At 36.9% G+C, this 15480-nt stretch overlaps 1 protein-coding gene across 2 annotated transcripts in view; it reads left to right on the top strand.

The window, feature by feature from the left end:
- Positions 1–14963, top strand: part of cntn3b (contactin 3b) — a 66739-nt gene extending 51776 nt beyond the window's left edge. Inside the window, exons 18-23 of one of the 2 annotated variants that reach the window (XM_051896649.1) lie at positions 631–865; positions 2540–2649; positions 4891–5077; positions 7678–7790; positions 8953–9118; positions 9829–14963. In XM_051896649.1, coding sequence (XP_051752609.1) covers positions 631–865; positions 2540–2649; positions 4891–5077; positions 7678–7790; positions 8953–9118; positions 9829–9923 — 906 coding nt within the window. In that variant the 3' untranslated portion in view covers positions 9924–14963. Of the gene's footprint in view, positions 1–630; positions 2439–2539; positions 2650–4890; positions 5078–7677; positions 7791–8952; positions 9119–9828 lie in introns of those variants that run through there. The other variant, XR_007930575.1, reaches the window with a different exon arrangement.
- Positions 14964–15480: the final 517 nt, after the last annotated feature.

Here is a 15480-nt window from a genome sequence, read left to right as displayed (position 1 = left end):
AATTGCTCAAAAGTGAAAGTAATAAATTCATAATATTAAAAAAGATTTCCATTTCAAGTAAATGAAAATAATTTATCAGTTTCCACAAAATATTAAGCAGCACAACTGTTTTCAACATTGTTTATAATAAGAAATGTTTCTTGAGCAGCAAATCAGCATATTAGAATGATTTCCAAAGGATCATGTGACACTGAAGACTGGAGTAATGATTCTGAAAATTCAGCTTTGTCATCACAGGAATAAATTACATTTTAAGTGCATTAAACTAGAAACAGATATTTTTAATCAACAAAATTTAGTCTTGGTAGACATAAAAGACTTTCAAAAGCATTGAAAGTCTTACCAACCCCAAACTTTTGAATGGCAGTGTATGTAGAAGAGGAAAATGTTCTTTAACTATATTTATTACCATTTCGCTTTTTTCAGGTAAGTTAAGTCCTTTAAATGTTCCATGTAGTCTCTCTGTTAATATGAGGTCATGAAACTTGCATGCATAATAATTAAAAAAGACTTGAGAAAGAAAGTGCTCTTTAAACTAAGTGCTAATAAAGCCCTGTTGTCATGTGGGTCAGTTGGTGTGTTGACCTCAATTTGTTTTAATATCACTATAGTTTTGTGTTCCACTCTAAGCCTGTTCCAGAGGAGTTGCAGAATGGAGAAGGTTTTGGTTATATCATTGCTTTCCGGCCAGTGGGCATGGTCACTTGGACCCGCGCCGTGATCTCGGCGCCCAGCGTCACCCGCTACGTTTTCCGCAATGACACCATTCCACCATTCTCGCCATTCAATGTCAAAGTGGGAGCGTTCAACAACCGCGGAGAAGGACCTTTCAGCACTATTGCAACAGTGTTCTCTGCAGAGGAAGGTAGAGCTGGATTTGTGTACATCAACACTCACAATCACAAACACGTGCATAGAATAACTGAATTCTTAACCGTATTTTTACAGATTTGAAGTGATTAAAAAAACTGGTAATTACTTATAAGGTCGTTTATTTATATATTTATGACTGAAACCAATGTGATGGCCAATGTTATAATTATTTTAACATATAAAATAATTAAAGTGTTAGTGTTATTAGTGTTCACATTACATAGAATGTACTTAAAGGGGACCTATTATACCCCTTTTTACAAGATTTAATATTAGTCTCAAGTGTCCCCAGAATGTGTCTGTGAAGTTTCAGCTCAGAATACACCACAGATCATATATTATACCATGTTGTAAATGCCCATTTTTGAGTGGAAGGAAAAACAAGCTGTTTTCGTGCATGTAAATGCAAATGAGCTGCTGCTCCCCACCCCGCTTTCCAGAAGAGGGCGGAGCCTGTACAACCCGTGCCTCGGATACTCTGCTGTTTGATTATCATCTTTTTCACGGCCATGCTTACGTGACATTCTTTGTCATCATGAAAGTTAATTATCTGCATGCGCTTAAACAGTTTAAACTTCTGATATATGGTTTTCTGAGCGCACACATCCGAAGCACACATACAGAAAGCTGTCAGACGGCGCTGTCTGATTTCTCTTACACGTTTTATTGCACTTAAACTGTCAAATACTCACAAGGTTATGTCAAAAACACACAAAGTTCACAAACACTGTTGGTTATGTCTGTGAACTTAAACAGCAGGGAAAGAAATCGCATTTGATATTACAGTAGATCTGTGTAATAAAGTGACAACAGGCAGCAGCATAATATACAGTATCTACTGCTGTATATGCTGTTAATATGAACCAAACAACAAAAGGAAAACAGAAAATCACTCACTGCTCTAGATTAATAACTTGAATGATGCTGTTAAATGGGTGGATTTTTACCATTATAGGCTGGTTGTTTATACACACTGTGTAAACAGAATAACAAAAAGTATTTATGAAAAAAATTGCCTTCCCTACCTTTAAGAGAGGAAGTGTGCTACATTAATTTTACCATTATTAAAATTGAAAATAGTAATATTTACTATAGAAAATAATAGCAAAATAGTACAATTAGCCCAAATTGCTAATCCTACGTATCAGCCTCATAGCCTATGCACTAATGTTATCTGATTTCAATACTGGCTTAATCACCCAGAAATAGTAATATAGGCCAGTCAGCGATACATTGTGTGGGCCTGTGGAGCTAAAATATTAGGAACACATTCCGACTCAGCAGTAGTCCCTTCACGTTCTCGGTTCCCTCCCTTCGCGCATACAGGTGTGACCTTGAATGAGAATGATGGAATAAGTTGATTGAGACAGCTTTCGCCCCTCCTCCCTCGTTCAAGCTGCGAATGACAACCTTATATTAGTTATTGCTGCTATAGGTTACAACAAATCCTGCTAGACACTTACAGGCCTATTCATGTGCTAGAGTGTTAATTGAATTTTCCCAGCAGATTGTCTCCTTCTCTGTCAGTCACAGTTCCCATTAAAATGAAGTAGTGCCCCTCTCAGGTGAGACCGGGGCTTCATTCTCTGACTTAATCCAATTTTACCTTGTTGGCTGTGTAAAGCTTTTTGAATAAGAGCCTCAACATTTCTCTGTTCCTTCGCAGTGCCGAGCGTAGCACCAGAGAGAGTGTCAGCAAAAAGTCTGTCGGCGGCTGACATCGAAGTTACCTGGGAGCCGATTCCGTCCACCCCTGAAAGAGTTCTCGGATATGAGGTTTGATTTACATTGTCTTGCCGTTCGCTGAGTTGAATGTCATGTTTCCTCTTTAATAATGCAGTCCGGATCTCAAGCAATTATTAAAAGTGCTTCTCACCTCTCCCATGCAACCTCAAACATCGAGAATGCCAGTGTTTAGACAGCGCCGCTGCTTTGTTAAATGTCTGCGTCTCTCAGAAGCTGGATGAAAGCTCTCCACTGGCCTTTCAAGAATGCAAAGAGAGTCTCGCTTTCTCACAAGCCACTCTCTCCATCTCTGTCACCCCTGCCCTGAGGCACAAAACCGCCACGTTGCCATGGTAGCTGCCATATTGTCTGGAAAGAATAGAACTATCATGTCACAGGATTCTAGATGAGGGGGAAAAAAGAAAACTTTTTTAGGTTTTATTTTTGTCTCGTCTTTGGTTAGCGAGGATTGAAAGACCAAATCAAAGCAGCATGGATCAAGGAACTGCGGTGTATGCCGTATATACCATTTATATGTGCTCACAGTCCTTTGAAGCACCTGCAGTATTTGAAATGGAAAATTTCTGTTTAAACCATCACTGCATTTCCTCTTGCACAAAACCAAACAGTGAGCTCCAAAAGTCTGAGACCACTAATGCAAATGCATCTATTTTGCATTTTTCTAATTTAATGCTACTTTTCCATTCATGACTTTATTCATTTCAGTCACGCCCACAGGAAGCTGAATTGGAATTAAATTTGGAATAAAAGAAATAGGAATTTACTTTGATTTACTTTGAATACAAATCAAAATAATTCAACACAGGTAATGCATTCTGGGAAATGAAGTGTTGTTCTTCCTTGATCTACAAAAGTTTATGAAATATAAGAAATGTATGGGTCAGTGACATGACATGCATATTATTGTGTTCAAGTGCATTATTTCCTTTTAAAATAATTTGGTAAATTCATGACGTATTTCACTTTATTCTAAAGAAAAAAAAAAGAAAAAACTATTTAGTTTGAATTCATTTTTAGTACATTTAAATAATGCATATTATTTGATCACTTTCCATGTCAGTTGGTACAACTACAGTATATACATACAACTATTTGGTTGTACCGCCTGACATAAAAAGTCAAAAAAATTAATTTAAACACTTTGAAATGTTATTTAACAACTGAAACTTGTTTAAACACATTGTTCATGTCTCAAATATGCATTATATCAGTTTTAAGATTTAAAAAAAAAATGCCTTTTTTGTAACTTTATTTGTCAATGACCCATATACTCCACCGTTCCAAAGTTTAGGGTCAGTTTTATTTTAAAGAAATTATTTTAAGCAAGGATGCACTGAATTCGGTCTATCAGTTAGAAAAATGCAGGTAAATGACTTTCATTGAATTTGTTTAGTTATATATCCTTGCATTCAATTTTGAATTTAAATTCTGCAACCTGTTTGCTGCCTCAGTTCAAATTTAGGAACTGAATTGGAATGAATGTATGTGTGTGTGCTGTATGTGTAACATCCTGCAAACATCCTGCAAATACACACCCTGCAAATACACTTTCAGAGTGCAAAAAGTAGAAAAGAAATCATTTAGAAATATTCCTCCCTTAGGTGAATCTCATTATTATCTAATCAAATACTTAATGCCTCAATATTGATATTACATATGACTCAAGGTTAATAATTGATTATTTCATTTCCGCTATCTAATTGTTTTTCACCTAGCACACAGCCAAAAGTTAATTGAAATTTCATATCCTCAAGAGAATCTCCATACAATTGTACAAAAATATCATATTTCCAGACAGCCAGAGATATGTTCTCAAGCTTGCAAGCTGCAGAATTGACACAAATGATCAGATGAATGAAGTGAATGGTGAAAATGAAGTCAAATATTGCAAAATCTCATAAATCCACGTCAGGTTCGAAGACTCATTAGAAATCTCATGCCGAGTGTAATGACTGTAATGAATTTTGTGCATATGTCTCACCTTCTTTTGGCAGCTGATTAAAAAAATCTTGGCATTTACTTTGTATATTTTCCTGATATTTAACACTGTAAACCCAATTAACATATTTAAATTTATAAGTTAGCAATCGTTTGAGTTAAATGAACATGCCAAAAACTCTTATTTGCGTAGTAGCACTTTGTGAAAAATCTGCATGTTTAGGGTCACAGTATATTGCAAGAGTGAGCAATTGTATTGGCAGAGAGTTGTTTACATGTAAAATCATAGTCAAGGATATATAAAATGCCCTTGTTGTGTGTCCTGGCGAACAGGTGGTGTACTGGGAAGATGACACCAAGCCGGATACAGTGGGTAAAGTGCGGATCACTGGAAACTACACAGCAGTGAATGTCAGCGGCCTCCAGGGGAACACTCCGTATTACCTAGCGGTGTCTGCCTTCAATACTGCAGGAACCGGCCCCCAGTCTGTACCTGTCAATGTTACCACCAAAAAACCACGTGAGTACTCTGTTCATCTCAAAAATGTTTAGACATTTATTCGATGTATGTGTTTTAAATTGGAAGATGAAATGTACTCATCCACAATATGTTGGTAAAATGTTCCCTGTTGGGAGGTTCAGTGGAAGACCATTTGAATGTCAGAATAAAAATAATAAATTCTGAATTTATATCTCACAGTTGTGAATGTATTTCTTTTTTTTAAAGTGGTCCTATTATGCTTTTTTACATTTTGAAATTTCTTTAGTGTGTAATTTTGCTATTTGAGCATGAAAAAGGTCTGCAAAGTTACAGAGTCCACTCCAAAGGCAGTTATTAGGGGCTTTCACACCGGAGGAACCTTTTCATAGTTCCTAGAACTATTGGCTGAATTACCTGGATTTTGCCGTGTTTGCACCGCAGGAACTAGGAACGATTTTAGTAGGAACTCCTTTTGGGGGAACTAAATTAGCTCCTACTTCAGAGTAGGGTCTAAACCAGCACTATAGGAACTATCAGTGACGTAAGTGTACGTTGATTGGTCAAACGCATGTCAAACACCGGCACCAGGCATTTTTAAAAAGCAGTGTAAACATATTTACTTCACAAACATTGTGATTTGAGGAAGAATGTGTCTATGCATGAAGTCACATTAATTCATGGTCAAACAGTGGAGTGTGTGCAATCTTACAAGTACTTGGGGACAATCATTGACTCAAAGTTGAGTTTTGAAGCCAACTGCGAAGCAGTGTGTAAAAAAAAGGGCATCAACGTTTGTTCTTTTTAAGGAAACTGCAAATTTCAAATCGATAAAACACTGTTAATTTTGTTTTGCTTTTATTGAATCTATTCTGTCTTTCTCTATGGTGTCCTGGTATGGGAACTTATCTTTAAAGAGTCGGAACTCTATTAACCAAATTGTGAATTGGTCTAGTAGGCTGATTGGGGAGCCACAACTTAAACATGCTTCGCTGTATACCAGCCAGGCACTGAAACCTAATTTACCTATGGGTATAAAATAAAGGAACCTGAACCTGAACCTGGAAAATAGCGATAATGGCATTTACCTGTTGTCTGCAGGGTTGTGTTCTTTTCTCTGCCTCGATAATATGCGATACTGATAGCTGTCATAGGAAAATTCGTCTCTTAGCCCCACTTTTTGCTCTTTTAGTCACGTAGATTATGCGTTTACATTCCATCTCCGTTATCACGAAACCCACGACACACAACAAACACATCTCCGATCACGGCATCCTCCATTCACTGGTTTTAAGCATTTGTAAATGCTGCGCTTAAAGACGCCACTTCAGAGTTCCTATTCCCGGTGCGAACGCAACCAGGAACATGGCCCAGGGGAGAAATTAGTTCCCGGGGAACTAACCGAGTGGCTAGTTCCCATAACTGAGTTCCTAGAACTATTCAGTGCGAAAGCCTCTGTTCTTTCTGAACTTTCTGAACTCCCTGAAACGCCTGAATTGTAGTCTTGAGTTTTCTTTCAGAAACATATACATCTTAATATTTCTCATTTAAATAATTCCCACCAAAGGCATATGGTAAGGGCATGACATTTCCGAAACACGCTCAAAGCGGTTGACCAATCACAACACACTGGTCTAGCCAACCAGTCAGAGCACATTGCACTTTTTGGAAGGAGGGGCTTCATAGAGACTGGAACTAAATAGAGCGTTACTGGCAGACTGGGAAGAGAGGTGCTGCAACAATGTAAAATATGTGAAAAATAAGGTGTTTTTTTGAACATTCAAGCATGAAAACCTTTTCTAGTAGACCCCAAAAACAAAATCAAGACTTTAAAAAAAGGGGCATAATAGGCCCCCTTTTTTTTACACTTCTCACAATTACCTTTTTATTTCTTTACTCTGCTGCAGGAATAAACTCCCATAACATTCAGCAGAGTTTTTTAAGGATCATCAAAACTTTCAAAGTTGTCAAAGACATTTTTGCCCTGAGGCACCAAGTAGTAGATAAACTAGCAGAATTGTGTTGTGAGTTATGCCTGTGAAATATTGAGAACGTATAACTTTTGGACAGATCACTAAGTCTACACATTGCTTGTAAATTTCTTTTGTGTTGTTGTTGAAACCGTTCACAGAAACTGCTGTGACATGACTTGGAGGTGTTTTTTTCCCAACTGAAGGAGTTTTCAACCATCTATTTTTGTAGTAGTCAAATGAAGTCAAGTTATGTTTATTTATAATCATTTAAAAGCAGCAGAAATTGACCCAAAGGGTTGAACATCTCTCACAAAAAATGGAAGCTAAATTAAAACCAGTAGAAGACAATAAGAAAAAACATAAAATAGAAAAAGAAAAGATTTTGCTTTTAAGCCTCTATAGTTTGATACTGTCTGAGATATATCTTGGACAGTATCAAAATCTAGAGCCTTAAAACCAAAATCATTTCTAATTGGTATGAATCACAGTTTCCAAGTCCGTCTATGAAAGAAACAGTTTTAATTTAGCAGTGGATTTGGGCTGAAATAACTTCCCTTGCTGCTTGTCAAACATTTTTATGTTATTGAATGCAATAACACAATTGATTGCACATTGTGAACCTTTTCTTTCTTCTTCTGTCCATATCTTTCATACACATGCAAACCTCAGCACCTGGACAGCCCCCTCAAAATGTAGAGTGGAATCTGATTGGCTCTCAGCTTGTGCTTCAGTGGGATCCCGTCATTGCTCTCGAAACTGAATCTGAGGTCACTGGATACATAGTGAGTGACATTATCTCCTTGCACCAGGAAAAATGCATTAGGATATTTTATGAGAGTTTTACTGGAGGTAATTCATTGTTTTCCATTTAGCATGCAGGCATCTCCATTGCTACATTGTGAGCAAAACAATGACAACAAGAACTTCAATACATATTTGCATCTGATACTATTGATATACATAATAAGGGTCGTCGGGTGCAGTAATTTAGCTACAAAGATATGGCAGTTACATGCCCAAAAACCATTCGTTTGTGTGTTTTTATAGATAAGGGCACAGCATATGCTATTTCATGTCTCGTTCCACCTCTCTCTTAATTACACATGCATGCAATTAACAGCTCTCACAGTGCTAATTTCCCCACAAGGGAAAACAGTCATGAAGCTCAGGGGAAAAGCACTAGCCATTAGCATCAGTAAACATTATCTAGAATAACAGGGCATCACCTATGTTTAACTCCTTTCATGGCTGTATACATATGCCTCTCTCACATCATTAGTGCTTCTTGCTGAGGCAAACATCACTGCTATTGCTTATCCTTAGAGATAGAGATTTGAATGAACCACTTTCCCTAAATATTAAACTGCTACAGCCACAAATGATGCCTCAAATCATGCAGCTTTTTGAGAAGAGATATGTTGTTATTTTTCAAAGTGACTTGTGTCAGTGATAAAATAGGCTTGTATTGAAGGAGGAACGTGAGCCATTTTTAGGGACCTGAATGCCCTTGCAACCATTCAGAACACCCTAGAAACCACCTAGCAACACCCTGGTAACCACCCATAGTATTCTAGCTTTGTGGCTGTGACTTTTGCATGGGAAAGCAATATTTTATCCAGATAATTAAAAAAAAACTGCTTCAGTTTCTGTTAGAGATGTCAATTTGATGTTTTAATTTAGTGTAATTCATTAACAAATAATAATAATAATAATAATAATAAGCACTTTTACAAGTCAGGTGTGTCTATTATAATGCCAAAATAATGTAATGTCTTAGAATTATATTCATTTGGGGGCTTTTCTTAGCAAATATGTGACTAATTGCAACAGATCTAATTGATGGACTTGTAATGTAATTAATTTTATTATTATAAAATGATTAACAGCCTTAGTTTTAATTATTCTGAATGAAACTTTGATTGATTGGGGTGCCATCGCCCGCAGGTGCTGTACAGAAGACACCGGAATAACGACATGTACTCCGTCATCACCAACAAAACCTCGGTGGAGTTGACCCTCAATCCAAATGACAACTACGTCATTCAGATCAAGACCCTCAGTGAAGGGGGCTTGGGGGAAGGAAGCGAGCCTATCCACATCCACCAACTCAGTAAGTCTCTCATTTCCTGTTGCCGTCTTTTATTTCGTCTTCCGCTGGCATTGATAAGCTCTTAATGGGGATTCAGTCAGTTCAGATGCCTAAATATTTAGCTCTGTTCGCTTCAGTCTTTCAGTGTGTCATAGAATCCGACCTTTCAAGAAATACACACTCCTCCGCTATCTATCTCTGTCACTGCGGAGCCCGAGCGGCATATAAATGAGTGAGAATCACCCCCAATTCCCTCAAATGGGCAGCAATCAAAATGTGCTCTACTTCCCTCCCCCTTCTTATAGAGATCTGCTTTCAGATTCAACCCGAGCATTCTCATCACATGATTCTTTCCTCAATAACTCATGAACAGGGTATGAATTGGTGTGATGAACATTAGAGGCACAGATCTTTTTTTATTATTATTATTATTATTGTTGTGGTTAGAACTATTAGATATGTTAGATATATCATGTTTCATTTCACTTGACAAGCTCAACCACTGAATTCAACCATTAATATATATTGTAAAAAAAAAAAAATGTATTAAGATTTTCAGACTATATTTTGTTCTTGGAAATTACCTAATAATTTAGTAGAGCTGATCTTATATACAATTGCTCTTTGATTCAGGAAGGAGCTGTCTGAGAATTGAAACCACAATGCTCTCTTTCTCTCCTTTGGGAGGTTAAATAGTGTTTCTTAATGGCTGTGTTTGCGTTTGCTTACAGGCATGGGTGCACGTGGATCCAGAGCGGGAAGGCTGTGCACACTTTCTCTCTCTCCGCTCCTCATCTGCGCTCTGTCGACGCTCAGTGCCTCCTGATGTTCGCCTCCTATGAGCACCAGACCCAGCCGCACCAAGAAAAACATACTTTCTGCTCTTTGCTCATACAAGGCTTATGTTTCCCATCACGGTCTGACTTGATGGGATTCCCCAGCTCCGGCAACATGTATGCAAGAGCCGAATATTGAAATGTCATGGGAATCTTGGGGAATTCATCATTAGTAAAAATAGCAGAGCCCTGCGAGAGAGTCATTATGGGTTTTGGGATGATCTAGAGCAAACTGCAAAAAAACATTTTCTTGATAAGGATTTTTTTTTTTTTTTTTTTTTTGGTGTTTTTTCTCTGTAAAAATATCTAAACATCCTTAAAAAAGATAAATTAGCTTGAGAAAAAACTGCATAAAATAGTAAGACTTGTTTTAATAACCATATTAAAAATATTTATATTATATTATATTAGTTATGTAATATAATAACTAATATTATATTATTATACTTATTGTTTTACTAAATTAAATTAAAATGATCTTGTTTTCAGTGTTTAGATATTTTTATAATTGGATAACGAGACAAAAATACAGTTTACGAAAATGATTTTTTGCATATAATATGTGTTTCTTTGGCACTCTAAAACCAGAAAGAAAAAAAAAAAACACAAAATGCTTTTGTTTTTTGTATAATACGCTTCTTTATGCAGTGTGCCAATGTGTGCAACATCTTTTCCTCTGATCTTTAAGAACAATCAATGCCTTAAATTCATGTACACACCAAAGTAGATGAAAATAGTTTTGCAGTTGAGGACAAGGGCTAAGAAATCAGTGTTGGTGGAAGTTGCTCTAATATAATGCAGATTTTTGGAGCCGTTTGTGGCTTCTTTTGTGGTAACTAAGTTCTGGGTCTGGGTTAACAAAGCCTGAGCATTGATTTGTCTTAATGGGAATCCTCCATTAGTTAAGAAATGAGTGACGCCGTCCTGCCCCGATTACAGTGCCATCGACTCCAAAGGCTTCCTCTCGGTCTCTTTGATGGGTATTAGCATTTTGTTCGACACTTCATGACAGTTAAATTATTGATGCATTAAGCATTAGACACTCTGCACAATTAAGGCTTACTTTTCCTGTGAGAATTTGTTCCGTATACGTCATCCAGCTGAACCAGTTTCAAACTTTAGTTTCCTTTTGCTAGTGCCACCCCACTATATAATTCTATTCGCAACCCATTCAAGTGCCCCTATTATACTATTTTAAGATTGCTAATTTTGATTTGGAGGTCTCCAAAATAGGTTTACATGCATCTATTAAAAAAAAAAAAAAAAACACTTTAATTTTCTCATAATATACATTGCAGCATCACCTCTTTTCTCACAGTGTCTGAAACATAGACTGTAAAAAAAAAAGATGGACGACGCACCTCTTCCATTGTAGAAAAGTGAAGCCTCCAATGTCCCGATATGGTGCTGACATCTTGGAATCCGAGTATGCGCCTTAGTGAACCCAGAGCTTGATTCTGCGCAGTAGTGTGTTTGAAGTTGAGGCCCCACCCACACTCCTGCAGGATCGGTTAGTACAGTTTACTGCAGAACAACTCATTATGGCAGGGTGAAATAAACAGTTATCGAAATGTAGAAATTAAAGTTAAAGCTCAAATCTCCTCCCGAAAATCCTTAAAAAAAAAAAAAGTCTGTTGGTGCCTCAGTGACTACTCCGCTCACCATCATCTCAGCTGTCAATCATGATGTCACACTCCCATTTTTATAGCATTAAATAACTAAAACCAAACTTATTTAAAAAAAGAACTTTATCTTACATCAGTATGATAAAAACTACCTAAAATGGCAGAAACCATCCTTGAAAAACAATGTATTTGAAGTATAATTTGATTGTTTAGTTTGGCTCACATCGCTTTAGATTACATGAGGGTGGGGTTTATGACCTATACTGCATCCAACTCTTCCAGGCCTCAACTACAATTACAGTGTTTGAGGGCGGGTCAAAGTAGATATTGTTCATGGGCAGCCAATGAAGACCATAGGCTGGGATTATGCAAATTTGTTACAAACCTACATAGGTTTGTGCAGGAAGTTTTGCTACATTCAATGCATGCCGTAATTAACGTAATCTCAAGATGGAAACATGTGGCATTTTATTTGGAGTTGTTCACATCCTCGGACTGGGAGTTATGCGTTTCGCAGGCAACACTATCAACGCCTAAATAAATCTGCAGCAGTCAGATGGTATAGCGGTCATGTGGTACAAGTAAGAACTCTCAAAAAAATTCCCGTCTTACAAGCTGTAATTACGAGCTCAGTGAAATTTTGAAAGACCCTTTACATTCACAAACAGCTACACAATACATTAAAGGTAATATCTGAAAAAGCATAATAGGGGCACTTTTATATATACTGTAACAAGTGCAAAAAAGCCTAACATTCGGCATTGAATATTGAAAAGCAAGCTTTTGAAAGGCACTCGTACATGTCTACCTGTACCTGTACCTGTCTGTGCGTGTTAGTAAACTGGCAATGGCACATAAACTGCCAAACAAGTTGTCAAAAACTAAGTGACAAGATGTGGAACACTGCTGGAAGTGGGACTCTTATCAAATTTTTATAGCTCTAATGGCCTTGCGGATGTAAAAAGATTTGAAAGCCTTGTAAAGAAGTACAATGTTTGATAGCCCCCGGAGGTCCCTACCAAGGTGGTTCTCCTTCCTGATCCTGTACTATTGTTCAAAAGTCACATTATGATATTGCATTACCAATATATGATGATCATATCATGTTGATGCCTATGTAATGCGCTTTGAATTCCGAATTTCTCATTTGTACTCTCAATGAGACAAGAAGCCAAGGCACTTCGGGGGTGACCTTTTAATGCAGAGGTTCGCTGCCAAGGAATAGTGCCTTCACTGGACAATATGTTCCTGGCTCTGTCGTGGCAGTAACAGGCTGTAGAGTCCATAATTTGCACTTGCACTTGTTCTTCTCAACGTCAGAAGAAAGCACAAGGTAGTGAACCGAGGTGACACAGCCTTCCTGTCCAAGACTCCAGAACAGGTGCAGAACAGCCCATGAAGACGTTAAAAAGTTAGCGAGGCAGATTAAAAAAGAAAAAAAAAAAAGGCTGCAGAGTCCAAATCAGGACAACCTATCTGTTCTCCTTCAAGCTTTCATAAAGGTCTGGGCACCTTGATTAGGCTGCAGTGGCCCAGTCAATGGGATATTGATTTTTCTGCTCTGTCACAATGCAGACTCTTGATTGACTGATGTCGGTGTTCCTGTCAGCCATCTCCATGTCAGTGGAGTTTGTGCTTTGAGTGTCTGAGATGTCCTTGCCCTCTTCTCCCATTCAGTGCTCAGATAGACTTAAGTTTTAGCAAAAAGATGCAGAGAAAATGATGAAAAGTTCCTTGAAGAAGAATTAGATATATCTGTGTCAGCGGAGGGAGAAAATAACTACATTTCAGGATATGCAGACATACACTACCATTCAAAAGTTTGGGGTCGGTAAGATTTTTTAAATATTTTTGAAAAAAGTCTCCTATAATCACTAAGGCTGCATTTTTGGATTAAAAAATACAGTAAAACAGTAATATTGTGAAGTATTATTACAATTTAAAATAACTGTTTATTATCTGAATATATTTAAAAATGTAAAATATTCATGTGATGGCAAAGCTGAATTTTCAGCATCATTACTCCAGTCTTCAGTGTCACATGACCCTTCAGAAATCATTCTAATATGCTGATTTGGTGGTCAAGGTAACATGTATTATCTACGTTGAAAAGAGTTGTGCTGTTTAATATTTTTGTGGAAACCGTGATACATTTTTGTCAGGATTTTTTTGATGAATTAGAAAGTTCAAAAGAACAGCATTTATTTGAAATAGAGATCTTTTGTAACATTGTAAATGTTTTGCTGTCGCTTTTGATCAATGCAATGCATCTTTGCTGAATAGAAGTATTTCTTTAAAAAAAAAAAAAAAAAAACTGACACCAAAAGTTTGAATGGCAGTATGCATTTAAGTCATTTAAGAATTTCTGGTTTCATTGTGACTTTTCAAATAGGTTCCGCCCCTCAAACGACTTTCCATTTCGACTGATGTTACCAAGTTCTCTTATTCTTCAACGACTTTCATATGAAACTGCTTTCGATCCAAGTTTTCCCCGATGGATAGATTCCATACAATTCTACCCTGTTACATTACAGAAGTAAAGTGGGTTGCAATCACTTTTCATTTTCATTTTAAAGCCAGTATCATGAACAGTTTTACATTTATTTTATGGTCTTTAAGTGTTCTTTATTGTTCTACGGTTGAGTTTATCTCTTTGGAATTACGGTTGTCTATTATTTCAGACATAGCATTCATTGTTCTTTTTTCAGCATAGGAAAATGAAATATTTAATATGTATTATAAGCATTTCGTATTACAGTAATCTAAACAATTAGCGCTGCTTATCACACCTTCTTCACAGATAACATGTTAGTTTTTCCATTTGCTGTTTTTCTCCCAATATGTTCTAATGTGCCCCATCAACCCTCAGTTACAGTATCTGCTTAATGATGCATATAAACACTGAAACAATAATTGTTGTTTAATAGCAATGATTTCTTTGGTACTCTTAAAATTGTGAAGTCTAATTTGCCTAATTTTGTGTATGCCGTATAATGAGTGAGTTTAATTTCTTCACATTATGGTTTCCCTTTGGCAAAACTTTGATATGATATGAAAATCTGAGCTGTTAATGACAGATCTTATCGCTACAATCCAATTATGTTTCTAAGTAATCTGAAATGAAAAACGACGACCTTGGCCAGATGTAAATAGTGACTATATATTTTTAGAGTCGGACAGCATTGATAACCTGACGTTTTCTACTGCACACGGCCCTGGGAATTTAATACTGATGTATTAGTGAATAATCTCTATGAGATGACTTACATATAACATGACATTTTCATATTGAAAAGTAACCGTTTTGTCTTGTATACTAAAACTGTGCATGTGGAAAAATGTTTGGTGCATATGTGTTGAATTTTATAATCCTGTTAAAAACTTAATAAAAATGTCAAAAGCCTGGCTCATTGACGTATCTCATTGGGGGATTTAATTGGCTAGAATTACATTACATAGCAGGAAGATGGTTGCTTTACACGCCACTAGTAATTTCAAAGTACTATTTTGAAAAAGCAATTTCAATCTAGTTATTTTTTGCAGCTTTAGTAGCAACAGTACTGTACACTACGAGTTGTCAAAAGTACCGACTTCAGTACCTTTCGGTAGTGAACTTTTAAAAATGTCCGATGAGCCGTGAACGCAATGGCCAATCGGAGGTGTTTACGAATCTGCTCAACAGCGCTTAAAACGTCACATTTTTAAATTTTCAGTACTGACTAGGTACCGAAGTTGGTACTTTTGACAACTCTAGTTGCTACTGTACTTTTTCACAACAGTAACTTGGTTATACTTAATATCTAATTTTTCTAATACAAAGTTCTGACATGAAACTCTAGATAGCGCAGGCTGGTAGGTACTTAACTCTGCTTGCAATCACATCATTCTCTATATGGCACTGCTGATTGGTTCCTGCTGTATC

This window comes from Ctenopharyngodon idella, chromosome 6 (genome assembly GCF_019924925.1).
Source record: "Ctenopharyngodon idella isolate HZGC_01 chromosome 6, HZGC01, whole genome shotgun sequence".
Lineage (NCBI taxonomy): Eukaryota > Metazoa > Chordata > Actinopteri > Cypriniformes > Xenocyprididae > Ctenopharyngodon > Ctenopharyngodon idella.
Note: the sequence above shows the minus strand (reverse complement) of the source record. Positions and strands in the feature narration are given on the sequence as shown.